The following is an 18,520-nucleotide window of genomic DNA, read 5'->3' as shown; positions in this document are numbered from 1 at the left end:
TGCGGCCACTGTCACAGCCAGCTGGAGGTAGGCAGAGGCCAGCCTGAGGTGAACATGACTGAGTTCACCACTGCTTGTCAGGGTGCCTGCAGTCACGGCTCTGGGGCAGCCAGGAGATGACCCTCGGTCACTGCCACCAGCAGGGACTTCCTTTGGGTGGCTTGGAGCAGACAGCACCCAGCTCTGCAGACCTGAGCACCCCATGTGCCCCAAGTGACATGGAGCAGAAGCTGGGGACCCCGGCTATCTGCCCTCCACCCTGGGCGAGCTCCGGATGCCGCAGGAAAAGACGAGAATCCAGCACAGTTCCTCTTCCACATCTCACATCCCAATAAAATATTTATTATTTCAAGAAATAAATCTTTAAAAAAAGAGAGAAAAAGAGTGTCTCTATTGCTTTCCCCCACAGGTTAGTCCTTGGGAACCAATGAGATTTTTTGCCATCGTGGTTTCTGTGGCTGCAGGGGCCAGCCAGGTCTGGAGGGGACTCCCACGGGAAGCGTCCAGCCTGGCCCCTCCACCAACTCTCAGCATCCTGGGGCTGCCTCCCGGGAAGGGTGGAGGAGCAGGCCTAGGTTGGTGGGTGGGGTTGCCTGGAGAGGGAGCGGGATTATAAAACTGGGTGGGTGGCAGTGTTCTGAAGGCCTGACCCGCTGAGGCAGGCGGGGTTCTGGGCATGGGGGGAGGGAAAGGGGGCATCCTGGGGCAGGCGTGCCACTCGGAGAAAGACAGCTAGATCCAGAGGCGGTTTGAGGCTGGAGGAAGCTGGAGGTAGGGACAAGGACTTGGCACTGATGGGGTGGGGGGCTACCTAGGGTAAGTGGACAGGGCAACTGGAAACTGGGCAGGGCGTACCATGGGGCTGAGGGTCCATCCCAAGCCCTTGTCTGCAAAAATGCCAGGGAGTGGGGGAGTCAGCACCTGCGGAAGTGGCTGGTGCATGAAGGCCACCCCTGGGTGGGGGTCCCAGAGCCTGATCTCTGAGGCTGGAGTGGAAACCTGCCCCTTGGAGGGTGTAGGGATTGAGGCTTTGGAACAAATCCACCGTCTGGAGTCGCAGGTCATGCCAGGATGGGTTTTGGGAGAAGCCCAGAGTGAAAAGGGTTGGAACAAGCAGGAGAGAGAAACAATTCAACGAGGGTCTGGGTGGTCCCTACACCCCCAGCTGTGGTCCTCAAGTGTAGAGGGAGGGTGGGGGAATCGGGAAATCGGGAGGGAAGGGACTAAGGGGAGGCACAAGCAGGACCCCTCGGCTTAGCCTTCTCCCAGCCCCCTGCCCCTCTGTCCACATCCCAAACACCAATGGGCCCTGTGTGCCTGGCTCCCCTCACAGGAGAAGGGCGAGCCCCCAGTTTCCCTGCCTGGAGCAGGTACCACCCAGGCCCGCTCTCCAGGGCCATGGAGAGGGCCCTTCCTTGGACCCTTCAGGGACCGTGGGGCAGCCTGGTCCCTGCTCCTCTCAAGTCTAGAGGCCCCATCCTGGGCCCAAGAATGACTGGGCCCCTTTCGCCACCTGGCCCAGATCCGGCCTTGCACAAAGCCAGGGGCCTCCGACCTCCTGCTCCTGGGCCATGCGGACTCTGAGCAGTCCGACACCTGCTTGGCCATGATGCTGCCGTGAGTCCCCAGGAGAGAACCGGAGCCTGCCTGGGAGGTCCCAGGGGCTCGGCGTGCTGCCTCCTCCTATTCCCGGGCACGGCTCTCCTCTGCCAGCTTCCCGGCTAAGGAAGGAAGCTCCGGCCCGGAGGGGTTGCGAGGAGGACAAGCAGCCAGGGCTCAGAACCTGCTGGTGCTTTCTCCTGCGGCAGGAGAGAGCCAGCGTGGGTGCCAGGCAGGGCGGCAGAGGCGGACTCACAGACAGCCCTGGCACAAGGCCACCTGGCCCTTGCGGAAGTCGCGGCAGGGGCAGAGCCGGCGGTACTTGGTGTTGGAGCCGGCGCAGCTGAAGAGCAGAGGCTCCTTCTGCAGGTAGCACTCCTGGCCAGGCTGGGCGAAGGCCGGGTACAGGTGGTTCATCTCCGACTCGGTGCTGTCACAGGGCACCTGCAGCCTGGCAGGGACCGCACAGCACCGTCACTCAGCGTTGGTCACTTGGGCAGAAGGGCTGGGGCGGGGTAGGGGCTGCCCGCAGCCTAGTCCTGCCTGCTCCCCTTCTCTGGCCCATCCCATCCCAGCCTGGGTAAGGAGATGTGTTACGGCTCCTTTATCCCACCTGCTGTCCAAGGGACCCCTGGAGAAGAAAGGGGCCTGGCCTGGAGGGGCTGGGGACCCAGGCAGACCCAGTAGGAGGAGCACCTGGGACAGCTTTCATGGTCTGGGACAGGACGATGCCCACAGGCTGGGCAGGGGGCTGAGTGGGTGGAAGAAAGCAGGCAATGGAAGGAGCTTTCCCTGGTAGTTCAGGGCTTGGCCAAGAGTAGGGCAGCAATGACCTGGATAATGGCCTGGAGGATCCCTTCTGGATCCTTCCTGACTCATTGGAAAGCATTACATCCCCCCACACTGGCAGGGCTGAGGGCCGGTTCTGGGCATGAGAGCTCTCAGTGAACCCGGCTGGGCCAGCGATGATAGCGGCTGGGTGGGGAGGGTGGGGGAACACTCACTTGAGGAAGGCATCCTGGCTGTTCAGGAAGGGGAAGAAGGAGGGCTCACAGATCAGCCCGTGGTCCAGGCAGGTGTCGGTGCAGGCCCTCCCAGGCACGGCCAGCCAGGCCCGCAGGGCGTGCGCGGGGGGCCAGGCCCCAGGAGCCAAGCTGGTGTTCCGAGCCCACTCGAGGTGGGTGGCATTGGGGGCCAGGACAAAGGGGCTCTGCGGGGCGTGGGCCTCTGGTAGGGCAGGGCCTGGAGCTATGCAGAAGTCCTGCAAGGAGGAAAGCAGTGTTAGGGTGGGGAAGTGCGACCCAGGTGTGCCTGGGAGACACCTGAAGGTGTGGCCCTGCCGTGCCAGTACGAGCCACCACTACTGGGTGCTTACTGAATACCAGGTAGCTTTACCTGCATTATTTCATTTACTTCTCATGGACACTCGTATCTCCAGATCGCTTACAGGAATTATGGAGGCTCAGAGGTCACGGCATCCGCCCAGGGCCTTGGGGTTGGATGGCAGAACAGGACTTGGATTCAGGGCCCTCTGCATCCTGTGTGCCCTGGAGCTGCCTCGATGCTCAGGTCAGGCTGGGGTTCCTATCCTGGGGCCCACGAGCCCTGCCCTCCATGGGGACAGGGCCCCAGGCTGGCCGTGAGGCTCTCCCTGCAGGGTTCAACTCCAGGGGCCGGAGGGCCCCGCGAATGCTTTTCTGTGAGCTTCCAGTCTGGGTTCAGTCCTGGGTTCTGGCCACAGCCCTGACCCTCACCCCCTCACCTGAATATGCTCTCCCTTCTGGGGGTCTCAGTATTCCCATCTGTAAAGGGACAGGGGAGAACCAGACTCTCTCGGCCCCTAATATTGGTGGGGCCAACAAGATGGAAAGGGAGGTCACGTACTATCTGTGGAAATTTCTTACAGCCATACGGCCACCTGCCCCAGGGCCCTGAGCCCAAGGCCCACCCCAGGCATCACCCTGGACACCCAGAGCCTGCAGAGCCACGCTCCATCTGGGCCACCTGCAGCCCTCATGGTGGCTCAGATCCGCCAGGATGCAGTGGAGGGCCAGGACTCCCCAGGAATAGGGCACGCCCTCCTCCTCACCCACGACTTCCAGGCACTCTGAGCACCCATGGGAGGAGAAGGAGTGTACTCCTCGGACAGCTGCCTGCCAGGGCGCTCCCTCGGGGGCTGAGGTGGCCAAGCTTTTGAAACCGTGGGGCTGTCCCCTGGTTTCTCAGGGCAGAGATCCTAATCTCCCATTCCAGTCTCACTGCCATCCTTAGCAGGTGGGCGGAGAGTCTGGGGATCTTCACTTCCCATTCAGTTACCAAATCCCAATCAGTTAGCAGACTTTCGAACCACTGTTTTCTAAGAACGAAAGTCTTTGTGTTTCTGTTAGTGCCGTGGAGTTGGGCTCTAAGGCTGGGCCCAGACAGCAGGAGTGCCCGGAGTGTGCTGCTTTCCAGGCCCGCAGTCAGGCCTGCCTGTCTCCAGCCCTGAGGGAACTCTGGGAAAAGAGACTGGACAGGCTGGAGGAGGGAGCAGGGAGCTGGATGGTTTCACGGGTGCAGGGCCCTGGGCAGACAATGAAGCTGGCTCAGCCCCCTCCTCCGGTCTGACAGGATCTGGGGCAGGGACCAGAGGGCTCACCGACCTGGTGCTGGATGTAGGCGTGGATCCGCTCCAGCATCCCCTCGCAGGTGTACTCGTAGGGTAGGTAGGGGTCTACCTGTGGGAGGGATGGGCAGACACATGGGGCGGGAGAAGGCCCAGCCGTCGGGGGCCCTGCCATGCTTGGCATTGGGGGTGGAGGTCTGGTGGGCTCTCACATCCTGTGCCATGCCCAGGGAGCCGACCACCCCATCCACCTGGCCCTTCCACCCAGCTCAGAGTCCCCGTTCCCCGCACACCCTCCAGTAGCCCTCCGGGACTCAGGCTCAGGACCCAGGAGGCCCAGCCTCATCCCTCCCCACCCCCTCCCAGGTCCCTGTCCCAACTGCAATGAGGATAAAGCTCAGCGCTCTGTCCCCTCCTGGGCTTTGACACCTCCTCTTCCCACAGCCCACCCACCCTCTTAGGCATCACCTGCTCCAGGGAGCTTTCCCTGAGCCCCACCCCCACTCCTGTTACAGGAACACTTTCCTTGGTGACTCCCAGCACCCCAGACTTCCCCCAGCACAGAATGAGCCCCTGTGTTATTGTCTCCTGTGTATTCCTCATGTCTCTCATAAACTTATGGACCCCTTGAGGGTGGGGACTATGGCTTGTTCACACTGAATCTCCAGTGCCTGGCACAGTGCCTGGCATGCAGTGGGTGCTCAGGAAATAGTCATGGAATGAAAAGGCATCCCCAGCTCTGCCTGTATCCTGCCCAAGACATGGGACATTCATGCAGAGGAACACAGGGGCATCTCCCAGTCGGCGGGAATGAGATGAATGAGATGACGTTTGTGAAGTACCCTCTGCCCCCACAGGCACAAACCCCCAAACAGAGGCCACAGGTTGTCTGTCTAAATATCTAATAGTTGGCCCGGCACGGTGGCTCATGCCTGTAATCCCAGCACTTTGGGAGGCCGAGGTGGGCGGATCGCCTGAGGTCAGGAGTTCAAGACCAGCCTGGCCAACGTGGTGAAACCCGGCTCTACTAAAAACACACAAAAAATTAGCTGGGCGTGGTGGCAGGTGCCTGTAATCCCAGCTACTTGGGAGGCTGAGGCAGGAGAATCACTTGAACCTGGGAGGTGGAGGTTGCAGTGAGCTGAGACTGCACCATTGCACTCCAGCCTGGGCAACAGAGTGAGACTTTGTCTCAAAAATAAATAAATAAATAAATAAATAAATAAATAAATATCTAATAGTCACACAGCAACCTGTCCTGTGGGCAGATGCATGCAGTAGCTTGGGTAAAAGAAACCAGGGGAGTGGAGGGAAGAGTGACAGAGGAGTAAGGGGGTACTCCTGCCTCCCCCCCACTTCTTAACCAACCAACCCCTTCCTGTTCCATTAACCTTCTCAGGCCCAGTGCAGAGCCACCGTGGAGAAAATCACTGACCTGAAAGGGCAGGGGCAGCAGTCAGGACTCAGGAAGGAGCCATCCCGGACTCAGAGAAAGGCCTGTTTTAGGCTTCAACCTCCCCACCCCACCATGCCTGGTGGCACCTGACCTGGCCCAGCCCATCTCCTAATGAGGCCGCTTTCCCGTCTTTAGCCAGTGGGTGAAATCTAACTCTTTGACTCAAGCCTGCAAATACCTCCTTTCTTCCTCATCAGCGTTGGGTGGTGCTAGAAAGTCCAACTGCGCCAAGCTCGGTCCTGCTTTCTGTGTACCCCACTTCTTAGGAGACCCGTCCTGGGGCCTCTGGCCAAGGGGACATCCCTGACACTCAAGGGTCCCAGGGAAGTGGCAGTCACTGATGTCCTTGAAGCCGGACATTGCCCCAGCACTGACGTCCCCCTGCACTGTGCGTGGGTATTCTCAATGCTGGGGCAACTTCGAAGTCCCGGAGAATCTGCAGGTCCCATCCCCAGCCCAGCCTTGAAGCCCCGTGCTCTGCACAGCCCTGTCCCGACCTGCTCTCATTCCTGAGCCGATGGCCCAAGAAGACCCTGGCAGCCAGTTGCTGCCCCAGCTGGTTCCCTAAACACTCATGACGAAGTCCTGGGAGCCTCTGAGCCCCACACACTTCTGGGGGTCTTGCGGGGACAAGGCTTCACTCTCAGGTTATAAATAAAACTCCCCAGAGAAGAGCTTTCCCCTCCAAATGCCGCTCCCCGGCTCCGTGACAGCAAATCTCTGAGTTACTCTTGCTCCTGTGTCTGTAAGCCCTTGTCACAAGATAATTCAAAGGTCCCCGTGTGAAGCAAACACTCACAGCCAACGACGACGACGACGACGACATTCCGCCTGCCACGAATCTCCTGCCGGAGGAGCCAGCCTGCCTGGCCTGGAAATTACCCCCATTAGGTCTAATTACAGGTGTGTGCCCTAATCAGTCTTGACAGAGTGACAGGTGCTGATCCTGCCTGGGAACTGCTGGCCTGTGGGAATGACAGCAGGGAGGGGTGCAGCAGAGGCCAGTGTTGGCATCACCTTGAATGGCCTTGCTCTGGACACAGAGATGTCCACAGGCAAACCCGGGGAGGTGCAGAGACACAGAAGGGGTGCCGGGCCCTGGTTTTCCATGGCTGTGAGGCCCGGGGCCAGCTCGCTGTGTCTTAGACCTCCCTCTTCTCACCTCTTCTTCTCACCTCTTTCTCCCCATCCTGGCCGCTCGCCCTCCCTCTTCTCACCTCTTCTTCTCACCTCTTTCTCCCCATCCTGGCCGCTCGCCCTCCCTCTCCCTGTAAAAGGCCACATGACTTGCAGAACAAGCCACTCCCCATGATGGCAGCCCTTATTTGCTCTCAGCCTCCACCAGCTGTCCCTAAATCTGTTTTCTAAAATAGAATTATTAGGCCGGGCATGGTGGCTCATGCCTGTAATCCCAGCACTTTGGGAGGCCGAGGCGGGAGGATTGCTTGTGCCCAGGAGTTCGAGACTGGCCTGGGCAACAAAATGAAACCCCCACCCCCACCCCACCCCATCTCTATTCAAATAATATAAAAAGAAAATTTTAAAAAAATAATAAAATGGGAAGATTAGAATTACCCAGAGTTCTTGTTTAAAATGCAGATTCCCACGCGAAGCTGGGTCCTATTAAATGGGAAGGTGCGGGATAGGCTCGAGGATCTGCATTTAAGGCCCTCCCCCCGGGTGACTCTTGGGCACATAAATGTTTTTGAGCTGCTGTGAGCTGAGGGGGTGAGCTGTTATGCGGAGGGGTGGGGCCCACAGAAGGGAGGGGTCTGAAGGCAGAGGGGCCTCCGTTGGTTTGGGGCCCAGCACAAATCTCAGCTGGTCAGATTTGCAATACCTTGCTTCCTTAATCCTTTTGTAATTGTTATTTTTTAATTAACTAATTAACAAAATTAAACAGATGTTCATGTAAAAAAAAAATCAAACAGGAAAGCAATGAAAGGGAAGTTTCCTCTCACCGCAGACAGTCAGTCCTTCCCCCAGTTATCAATTTCTTGTGTGTCCCACCAGAAATACCCGCGACTATCCCAGCACCTTCACGCACACAGCCCTCCCCCGACCCCGCTTTCTGGGCCTCCCGGGGGGGGGCAAGTTATCCCCAAGGCGGAGTGTCTCGCTCTTTTAGCTTAACAATGTGTCTTGGAGGTTGGGCCAAACGCTGCTCCCCGCATTGGAAAAGTCTATGTAGTCCTCCTCCCCAGACTTGCCCGAGCCCCTCTGCAGGAGAAGTCTTGGAGGTTGGTTTGCAAGGGGAGGGGAGAGGGAGGAGAGCAGAGGGAGGTGGGTGGAGGAGAAGTGGGGAGAAGAAGCTGGAGGAGACTGTGGGGTGACAGGAGCCCCCTTGCCTACCTGTACGCCTTGTTGCCAGCTTCCCCGTGCAGGGGGGCTGGGGTTGGTCAGTTTCCAGCAGTGAAATTAATCAGTTAACCCCCTTCACTCTTCTTTCCTATGCACTGAGGTCCCTACCTAAGGCCTCCTTCCTGGCACTGGTACTTCCAGCTCCATTTAAGCCTATAAGCTGGTACCAGTCAAATACCTGGCCCTCTTCCTAGGGCGTGGCCAAGGGGCCAAGTTCCTATTTATCTTTTTAAAATTTTTTTGAGATGGAGTCTCGCTCTGTCACCCAGGCTGGAGTGCAGTGGCATGATCTTGGCTCACTGTAACCTCCACCTCCCAGGTTCAAGCGATTCTCCTGCCTCAGCCTCTTGGTGGATCACAGTCGTGTGCCACCACGCCTGTCTAAATTTCTTTTTGTATTTTTAGTAGAGATGGGGTTTCACCATGTTGGCCAGGCTGCTCTCAAACTCCTGGCCTCAAGTGATCCGCCCGCCTCAGCCTCCCAAAGTGCAGGTATTACAGGTGTGAGCCCCTGCACCTGGCCTCTAGTTGCTTTTGCTCTACAAGGCCTTGCCAGAACTTAAGCCACCAGCCCAGGACAGGGGACAACACTGCGTTGAGAGCTAGCAAGGGAGCTTTTTATCCCTCCCCACTCTGTCTAGGCCGGTGCTTTGCTAGGATCCAGCATTACAAGGTCACACAACCTCTCCCTGCAGCAGGGCCATCAGCGCCCCACCCTCCGTCACCGGTGACTCCACCTCAGGGCTGTCTCTGGCCTGCCGAGCCCATCCGTGTGCAGGCCAAAAGTGTCAGGAACTGGCATCCCAGGCACCACCCTCAGCCACAGATGGATGGGAAGAGGAGGATACCTACCCTAGCCTCTTTCTTCTTGGGCAGGACAGCTCTGGGATGTGACCTACCCCATCTTGCAGAGGCCCCCGTGGTGATGAGCTCCAGGTGCCACCTGCTGATATACACCCTGCCTCACCTGGCACCTCCGTGCCTGCTTCCTGGAGTTGCCTCCCAAATAAGCTACTGCTAAAATCCCTGTTTTCATGTTACTTCCTGGAGGAATCCAATCTCAGACAGTCCCTGACTTTGAGAAACCTGCCATGTTGGCCAGGCTGCTCTCAAACTCCTGGCCTCAAGTGAGCTGCCCGCCTCGGCCTCCCAAAGTGCTGGATTACAGGCGGGAGCCACCATTCCCGGCCTGGAGCAATTATTTTTGCTCAGCCTGTTATCTGAGCTATAGCAAGAAGGGGATCCAGGAGAACCATAGTGAGAGGAGGCTCTCTCGTTCACCGGGTCTGAGCCTCCCCAGAATGAAGGAACCAGCCAAGCACAAGGCACAATCAAAAGCCACAAACATGTCCACTGCGGAGATGAGCATCAGGCACAAGCCCCTCCTCACTCTCACCCAGCCCACACATGTGCACCTACACACACCAGCACCCACGTTCGCTGGAGACCCAGGGTGTTCTACCCCCTTGCTACTCAAAGCGTTGCCCTGCATTAACAGATGCTCTGTGCGCACATTATATTTTGAAATGTGCTGTGTAAAGGCTGCAAACCCACACCTGCAGCAGTTTAAAGAACCTCCACACATCCATCGTGAAAACATTCAGTTAGCACCTGGCCCTCAAAAGTGCTCCATAAACAATTTGAGATCCAAGGCTGCCATGTAAGGTTGTGCAGGTTGCTCACTGCACAAAGGCATTCCCCACACATCACACCTGAGTAGATGAATGGGGTCCCCCATTCCATTCTCCAATCCACATGCCCTGGCTCAGGGCTGTGTCTGACCAGGGGAGGGATGGACACCTTTGCCAACCCAGGCCTGCAAGTCTGAACTCACCCAGAGGGGGGCACCGTTTTCTAATCAGAGTGAAGATCAGCAGTGTGGACTAGTGGGGGGTCTCAACTGTATGTGGCTGCTCTCACCTGAGTTCTCATAATGGCCTTGATGGCTGCTTCAAACTCCTCTGAGTTGTTGTAGTCGACTGTCCACACGTGGGGCTTGCCGATGAAGTTCTCCGCGTAGGGATGCTGGGAGAACACCTGGCAAGGGTACAGAGATCGCAGATGCCCCCTGTGCCTGCCAGTGGGACAGGGACAAAGAAAGGTACCCCATACACTTGTCCTATCTCCTTTTGCCCCACATCTCAGTCTGCCTCTTCCAGGACCTGCAGGGGTCTCTGTCCCGGCCCCTCCTGATCGGGGACCAGGATGCTTTCCACTCACCTCTCTGGAGGTGGGCTTGCCTCGGAAGAACTCGTGGTTGAGGGAGCTGTGGGGCGGGCTGAAGCGGGACTGCAGGAAGATGCAACCATTGGCGATGGCCTCCAGCGGGGCGGGGCCCTCGTAGGGGAAGCCAAACCCGATGAAGAGCTGCAGAGTCAAGGGGCGCGGTGATCAGGAAGGGCTGGGCCGCCACAGCCCAGTAAGCACCAGGATGCCGGGGACAAGGTTAGGCTTTCGGGATATTCATAGGAGGCAGCTGGGCCTGGAGCGATTATTTTTGCTCAGCCTGTTATGTGAGCTATAACAGAGCTGGAAAAGCCAGCCCAGAACATCTTGTGCCACGGGCAAGCACTTCCCCTCTCTGGGCCTCAGTTTCCCCATTTGTGAAATAAGGGGGTCTAATTAGGTGTTATCAATGGTCTCTTCTTGCTCTATCAGGCTATTATTTATGATTCTGGAGGGAGGAAGAAAAGAACAAGGGTTTCAGGCCGAGAAAGCTGCAGGCCCACACCTGCAAGAGACCTGCAGGAACCTCACTCACTCATCCCAAAAACATTTATTCAGCATCTAACTTGTGCGAGGCTATTTACAATAGCAAAGACATGGAACCAACGCAGGTGCCCATTAACGGTGGCTTGGATAAAGAAAGTATGGTACATAGACACCATAAGATACTACGCAGACATAAAAAAAGAACAAAATCATGTCCTTTTCAGCAATATGGATACAGCAGGAGGCCAATATCCTAAGTGAATTAAAGCTGGAACAGAAACCAAATACCGCATATTCTCACTTATAAGTGGGAGCTAAACATTGGGTACTTATGGGCATAAAGATGGCAACAACAGACACTGGGGACTCCTGGAGTGGGGAGGAGGAAGGGGGTAAAGACGGAAGAATTAACTACTGGGTACTATCCTCACTACCTGGGTGACAAGATCCTTCATATCCCAAACCTCAGCATTATGCAATATACCCAGGTACCAAGCCTGCATATGTACCCATTAAACCTAAAATAAAAGTTGAAAAAAAATTTTTTTTGAGACGGAGTCTTGCTCTGTCACCAGGCTGGAGTGCGGTGGCACCATCTCATCTCACTGCAACCTCTGCCTCCCGGGTTCAAGCAATTCCCCTGTCTCACCCTCCTGAGTAGCCAGGACTACAGGCGCCCGCCACCACACCCAGCTAATTTTTTGTTTGTTTGTTTGTATTTTAGTAGAGACAGGGTTTCACCATGTTGGCCAGGATGGTCTCGATATCCTAACCTCGTGATCCGCCCACCTCGGCCTCCCAAAGTGTTGGGATTACAGGCGTGAGCCACCGCACCTGGCCAAAATTATTATTTTTTAAGTAACTTGTGCTAGGAGTGCACAGGGCTGGCCTCGAAGGCACTTAATAAATGATTCTGAATCCAGGGCTGTTCTGTGAGGTTGTTCAGGTTATTCACTGCATGCAAGCATCTCCACTGCCCCCAACACACACACACACACACACACACACACACACACACACACACACACATCCAAGATGCCTTGGGAAACAAGCTATGGTGAGATCAAGAGAGGGCCTGGGGCCAGGTGCAGTGGCTCACATCTGTAATCCCAGCACTTTGAGAGGCGGAGGTGGTAGGGTTGCTTAAGCCCAGGAGATTGACACCAGCCTGGGCAATGTAGGAAGACACCATCTCTACAAAAAATTTAAAAATTAGCCAGGTGTGGTGGTGTATGCCAGCTACTCGGGAGGCGGAGGTGAGGGGACTGCGTGAGCCTAGGAGTATAAGGTTGCAGTGAGCCCTGATTGCACCACTGCACTCCAGCGTGGGTGACAGAGCAAGACCCTGTCTCATAAAAAAGAGGGTGAGGGGGTGCCTAGAAGCTGGCTGGAGACTCTCCAGCCTCAGCTGATACTCCAGGGTCCAGTCAGGGTTTTGCCCACTGTGTCAACTGCTGCTCCAGGAGTACAGCTCAGGGACCCCTGAAGCAGTCACTCAGGACTAGTGGCTCAATGGCACTCTAACCAGGACCCTTCTGTCCACCCACCCAACCACCCCCCAGCTCAGTGTCTCCAAAAGCTAGGCCTGACCCAGGAGTCCGTTTGGCTGGACTGGTACTGCAAGGGGGCGGATGGGCAGTCCAACTCTACTTCCCCATCACTGAGCCACGGCTCTGCTGCTCTGCTGGCCCTGCCCAGGTCCCTTTCTCTATAGGACCTCTCCTGCCTGGTGGGCACCCACATCTCTGCCCCTGGGCTCTGGCCAGATGTGGGGCTCAGGGCAGCAGAGCATGCTGGGGTATGTCCATATGTGGAAGGGGCCTGAGTGGTGGTGGCAGGCATGGGTGGTGACCTCAGTGTCTGCAGCCGGCAAGTGTGAGAATGGTGCGGGGGATGGGAGCTCACTTTGGCCTTGCGCAGCAGCTGCTGAAACTCAGGCTGCGGTAAGAGGCCGTGGTTCTTCACAAAGGCTGGCACCTCGGGGGGCCGCTGGCTCTCATAGTACACGGTGCCATGGATCTCCATGTATTTGTTCAGGATGCCCAGGAACTTCTCCTTCCCCTGGAAAAAGAAGAGGAGGAGATGGGAACCACATGCAAACCACAGAAGGCAAAGTCCATGGAGGAGATCCCTTTGGTCTGGAAGTCAGAAGATGTGGACCCAGTCTCAGGTTGGCCATTAACTGGCTGTGGGACACTGGGAAAGGCCCCTCCCCTCTCTGGCCTTCAAAACCTATGAGTGGCAGAGATTGGACTAGAGCAGAGGCTTCAGGATTACTTTTAGCCATGAAACTGTTTCCTTTCCAAAGGAACCCTATGGGGACCAACATTTAAATGGATTCATGTGGTGCCACTTGGCCTCTGCTGAACCCCTAATGACCTCTAAGCTCCTCTGAGGAGCTGTGGAGCTCTCTGTAGTCCATTCATCCATCTCTCTCTCTCACCCATCCCATCCATCCTATCCATCCATCTACCCACCATCCATCCATGCACCCACCATCCATCCATCACCCATCCATCCATTTGTCCACCTGCCCATCACTCTATGCGTCCACCCACCCATCCATCCATTCACCCATCCATCCCTCTCAAACATCCACCCCTCCACTCATCCACCCACCCATTCATCCATCCATCCCTCTCACACATCCCTCCACTCACCCATCCACCCATCGACTCATCCATCTATCCATCCATCCTCTCATCCATCCATCTTATCTGCCCATCCCTTCTTTCATTGAAGGAGGTGGACCTCTGATGGAAGCTCCATATTTGGAATTAGAACTCAGAGGAATTCCACCCTAGAGAAAAGGATGAAACAGAGCTAGACCAGTCCTTGCAGGGGCTGAATCCATTTTGTCTTAATCACCATATTGATCAAGGTGATCCGAGATTGCTAGGGCCCCCAGCTACAAGCCAAGAGTAAAAGTAAATTCTCTCTGGAGTAAAATAGAGTCATTCTTGATCTTAAATTATCTCTACAATTTTTCATATTCATTTTCCAGAACTCAAAAAAAAAAAAAAACCATTGAAATCCCAATCAAACTCCCAGTACTTTTTTGTAGAAATTGACAAGCTGATTCTAAAACTCATTTGGAAATGCAAAGAACCTAGAATAGACAAAACAACTTCGAAAAAGAACACAGTTAGCAGGCTTATATTACCGATGTCAAGACTTATTATAAAGCTACAGTAATCCAGATAGTGTGGTATTGGCATCAAGATAGACAAACAGATCAATGGAACAGAATACAGACTCCAGAAATAGACCCACACACAGTGTGGTCCACTGATTTTCAACAAAGGTGCAAAACATTTCAGTGGAGGAAGGATGGTTTCATCAATAAATGGTCATGAAACATGATATCTATATGCAAAAAAGTAAAAGAACTTTTTACGCTTCCGTCAATAAGTATTGTTTAAGACATTCAGATATTCAGAGAAGGACTGTGTGGTAGATAGAGCTCCCTCTCCCCTCTCCCCTCTCCCCTCTCCCCTCTTTCCACGGTCTCCCTCTGATGCCGAGCCGAAGCTGGACGGTACTGCTGCCATCTCAGCTCACTGCAACCTCCCTGCCCGATTCTCCTGCCTCAGCCTGCCGAGTGCCTGCGATTGCAGGCGTGCGCCGCCACGCCTGACTGGTTTTCGTATTTTTTTGGTGGAGACGGGGTTTCGATGTGTCGGCTGGGCTGGTCTCCAGCTCCTAACCGCGAGTGATCCGCCAGCCTCGGCCTCCCGAGGTGCCGGGATTGCAGATGGAGTCTCGTTAACTCAGTGCTCAATGGCGCCCAGGCTGGAGTGCAGTGGCGTGATCTCGGCTCACTACAACCACCTCCCAGCCGCCTGCCTTGGCCTCCCTAAGTGCCGAGATTGCAGCCTCTGCCTGGCAGCCACCCCGTCTGGGAAGTGAGGAGCGTCTCCGCCTGACTGCCCATCGTCTGGGATGTGAGGAGCCCCTCTGCCTGGCTGCCCAGTCTGGAAAGTGAGGAGCGTCTCTGCCCGGCCGCCATCCCATCTAGGAAGTGAGGAGCGCCTCTTCCCAGCCGCCATCACATCTGGGAAGTGAGGAGCGTCTCTGCCCGGCCGCCCATCGTCTGAGATGTGGGGAGCACCTCTGCCCTGCCGCCCCGTCCGGGATGTGAGGAGTGTCTCTGCCCGGCCGCCCTGTCTGAGAAGTGAGGAGACCCTCTGCCTGGCAACCGCCCCGTCTGAGAAGTGAGGAGCCCCTCCGCCCGGCAGCCACCCCGTCTGAGAAGTGAGGAGCGTCCTCCCTCCTCGTCTGGGAGGGAGGTGGGGGGGTCAGCCCCCCGCCCGGCCAGCCGCCCCGTCTGGGAGGTGAGGGGCACCTCTGCCCAGCCGCCCCTACCGGGAAGTGAGGAGCCCCTCTGCCCGGCCAGCCGCCTCGTCCGGCAGGGAGGTGGGGGGGTCAGCCCCCCGCCTGGCCAGCCGCCCCGTCCGGGAGGCGAGGGGTGCCTCTGCCTGGCCGCCCCTACTGGGAAGTGAGGAGCCCCTCTGCCCGGCCAGCCGCCCCGTCCGGGAGGGAGGTGGGGGGGTCAGCCCCCCTCCCGGCCAGCCGCCCCATCCGGGAGGGAGGTGGGGGGGTCAGCCCCCCGCCCAGCCAGCCGCCCCGTCCGGGAGGGAGGTGGGGGGATCAGCCCCCCGCCTGGCCAGCCGCCCCGTCCGGGAGGGAGGTGGGGGGATCAGCCCCCTGCCCGGCCAGCCGCCCTGTCCAGGAGGTGGGAGGGGGGCGCCTCTGCCCAGCTGCCCCTACTGGGAAGTGAGGAGCCCCTCTGCCCGGCCAGCCGCTCTGTCTGGGAGGGAGGTGGGGGGGTCAGCCCCCGGCCCGGCCAGCCGCCCCGTCCGGGAGGGAGGTGGGGGGGTTAGCCCCCCGCCTGGCCAGCCGCCCCATCCGGGAGGTGAGGGGCGCCTCTGCCCGGCCGCCCCTTCTGGGAAGTGAGGAGCCCCTCTGCCCGGCCAGCCGCCCCGTCCGGGAGGGAGGTGGGGGGGTCAGCCCCCCGCCCGGCCAGCCGCCCCGTCCGGGAGGGAGGTGGGGGGGTCAGCCCCCCGCCCAGCCAGCCGCCCCGTCCGGGAGGGAGGTGGGGGGTCAGCCCCCCGCCCAGCCAGCCGCCCCGTCCGGGAGGGAGGTGGGGGGGTCAGCCCCCCGCCCGGCCAGCCGCCCCGTCTGGGAGGGAGGTGGGGGGTCAGCCCCCCGCCCGGCCAGCCGCCCCGTCCGGGAGGGAGGTGGGGGGGTCAGCCCCCCGCCCGGCCAGCCGCCCCGTCCGGGAGGGAGGTGGGGGTCAGCCCCCTGCCCGGCCAGCCGCCCCGTCCGGGAGGGAGGTGGGGGGGTCAGCCCCCCCCCCGGCCAGCCACCCCGTCCGGGAGGGAGGTGGGGGGATCAGCCCCCCGCCCGGCCAGCCACCCTGTCCGGGAGGTGAGGGGCGCCTCTGCCCGGCCGCCCCTACCGGGAAGTGAGGAGCCCCTCTGCCCGGCCAGCCGCCCCCTCCGGGTGGGAGGTGGGGGGGTCAGCCCCCCGCCCGGCCAGCCGCCCCGTCCGGGAGGGAGGTGGGGGGGGTCAGCCCCCCGCCCGGCCAGCCGCCCCGTCCGGGAGGTGAGGGGCGCTTCTGCCCGGCCGCCCCTACTGGGAAGTGAGGAGCTCCTCTGCCCGGCCACCGCCCCATCTGGGAGGTGTACTCAACAGCTCATTGAGAACGGGCCATGAAGACAATGGCGGTTTTGTGGAATAGAAAGGGGGGAAAGGTGGGGAAAAGATTGAGAAATCGGATGGTTGCTGTGTCTGTGTAGAAAGAGGTAGACATGGGAGACTTTTCATTTTGTTCTGTACTAAGAAAAATTCTTCTGCCTTGGGATCCTGTTGATCTGTGACCTTACCCCCAACCCTGTGCTCTCTGAAACATGTGCTGTATCCACTCAGGGTTGAATGGATTAAGGGCGGTGCAAGATGTGCTTTGTTAAACAGCTGCTTGAAGGCAGCATGTTCGTTAAGAGTCATCACCACTCCTTAATCTCAAGTACCCAGGGACACAAACACTGCGGAAGGCCGCAGGGTCCTCTGCCTAGGAAAACCAGAGAACTTTGTTCACTTGTTTATCTGCTGACCTTCCCTCCACTATTGTCCTGTGACCCTGCCAAATCCCCCTCTGCGAGAAACACCCAAGAATGATCAATAAAAAAGAAAAAAAAAAAAAAAAAAAGAACTTTTTACTTATTATATGTAAAAGTTCATGCAAAATGGATCACAGACTTAAATGCAAATCTAAAACTATAAAACTTATACAAAAAAAACAGGAAAAAAATCTTTGTAACCTTGGGTTAGACAAAGATTTCTTAAATACAGCACCAAAACCACAATCCCTAAAAGAAAACACTGGACTTCATTAAAATTAAGAACTTTTCTCTTTGAAAGACATTGTTTTGTTTGTTTGTTTTTGGGACAGAGTCCCCCTCTGTCGCCCAGGCTGGAGTGCAGTGGTACGATCTCGACTCACTGCAACCTCCGCCTCCCGGGTTCAAATGATTCTCCTGCCTCAGCCTCCTGAGTAGCTGGGATTACAGGTGCAAGCCACCACACATGGCTAATTTTTTGTAGTTTTAGTAGAGATGGGATTTCACCTTGTTAGTCAAGCTGATCTCAATCTCCTGACCTCGGGATCCACCCCGCCATGGCCTCCCAAAGTGCTGAGATTACAGGCATGAGCCACTGTTCCCGGCTGAAAGACACTGTTAAGAGAAAGACAAGGCCAGGCGCAGTGGCTCATGCCTGTAACCCAGCACTTTGAGAGGCTGAGGCGGGAGGATCGCTTGAGCCCAGGAGTTTGCAACCAGAATGGGCAACGTAATGAGACCCCGTCTCTCTGTCTCTCTCTATCTACATATATATATATATTTTATATATAATGTATATAATATATATAATATATATAATTATATAATATATATATGTTTAAAAAGAGAGAGACAAGCCACAGACTGGAAGAAAATATTTATAAAGCGTATATTTGATACGAGACTTGGATCGAGGATATATAAAGAACTCTAACAACTCCATAGTAAGAAAATAAACAACCTAATACAAACAACCTAATATTTTCAATGGGCAAAAGTTTTTAAAAAGACACATCACCAAAAAAAAAAAAAAGATATGGAAGACAAATAAACACACAAAAATATCTTCATCATTAGTCATTAGGAAAATGCCAGTTTAAACCACAAGAAGACACCATTCCATGCCTGTTAGAACGGCTGAAATTTACAAGACTGACCATCCCAAGCATTGATGAATTTGTTAAAGAATTGAAAGCCTCGTACATTGCTGGTAGGACTATAAAATGGCATGACCACCTTTTTAAAAAAAGTTAAACACACTTCTACAGTATTAACCAGCCATTATATTCTTGGGCATTTACCCAGGAGAAATGAAAGCATATGTTTCTACAAAAAATTGTACACGAACCAAAAAGGCTAGTCAAGACTCCCTGAGTTGGCTTCACAATTTATCCATGGGTTGCCACCTACGGATTGAAAAGTTCCACCCAAGCTCACCCAGATGACTGTCTGAGGGCCTGGAATGTTTCCTCCACGGATGAGGGTGGGTTTGCCCCGGGCCTGAACCAGCTGCCTTTGCCTCCTTCCTGCTTCATTCCCTTGATCCCTCACCCCTCGCTTCCTGGGACTACACTCTACTAAAATAGCACCTAAGTCTTAGCCTCAGGCTCCACTTTCTGGGGAATGCAGAATAAGACAGACCCGCTTAGCACAAAAATCACCCAA

The 18,520-nt window shown here is 56.4% G+C and overlaps 1 protein-coding gene across 3 annotated transcripts in view; it reads right to left on the bottom strand.

Annotated features, from left to right (window-relative positions):
- Window positions 1–306: 306 nt before the first annotated feature.
- MGAT5B (alpha-1,6-mannosylglycoprotein 6-beta-N-acetylglucosaminyltransferase B) overlaps window positions 307–18,520 on the bottom strand; it is an 85,134-nt gene continuing 66,920 nt past the window's right edge. For all 3 annotated transcript variants that reach the window (XM_055101150.3, XM_063599431.1, XM_055101149.2), the window contains 6 exons: window positions 12,639–12,794; window positions 10,242–10,388; window positions 9,942–10,058; window positions 4,242–4,316; window positions 2,604–2,860; window positions 307–2,050 (listed from right to left, as the gene is read on the bottom strand). In XM_055101150.3, coding sequence (XP_054957125.1) covers window positions 1,852–2,050; window positions 2,604–2,860; window positions 4,242–4,316; window positions 9,942–10,058; window positions 10,242–10,388; window positions 12,639–12,794 — 951 coding nt within the window. In that variant the 3' untranslated portion in view covers window positions 307–1,851. The remainder of the gene's footprint in view (window positions 2,051–2,603; window positions 2,861–4,241; window positions 4,317–9,941; window positions 10,059–10,241; window positions 10,389–12,638; window positions 12,795–18,520) is intronic.

The sequence above is a fragment of the Pan paniscus genome, chromosome 19, assembly GCF_029289425.2.
Source record: "Pan paniscus chromosome 19, NHGRI_mPanPan1-v2.0_pri, whole genome shotgun sequence".
Lineage (NCBI taxonomy): Eukaryota > Metazoa > Chordata > Mammalia > Primates > Hominidae > Pan > Pan paniscus.
The sequence above is the reverse complement of the archived record's forward strand: the minus strand, read 5'-3'. Positions and strand labels throughout refer to the sequence as shown.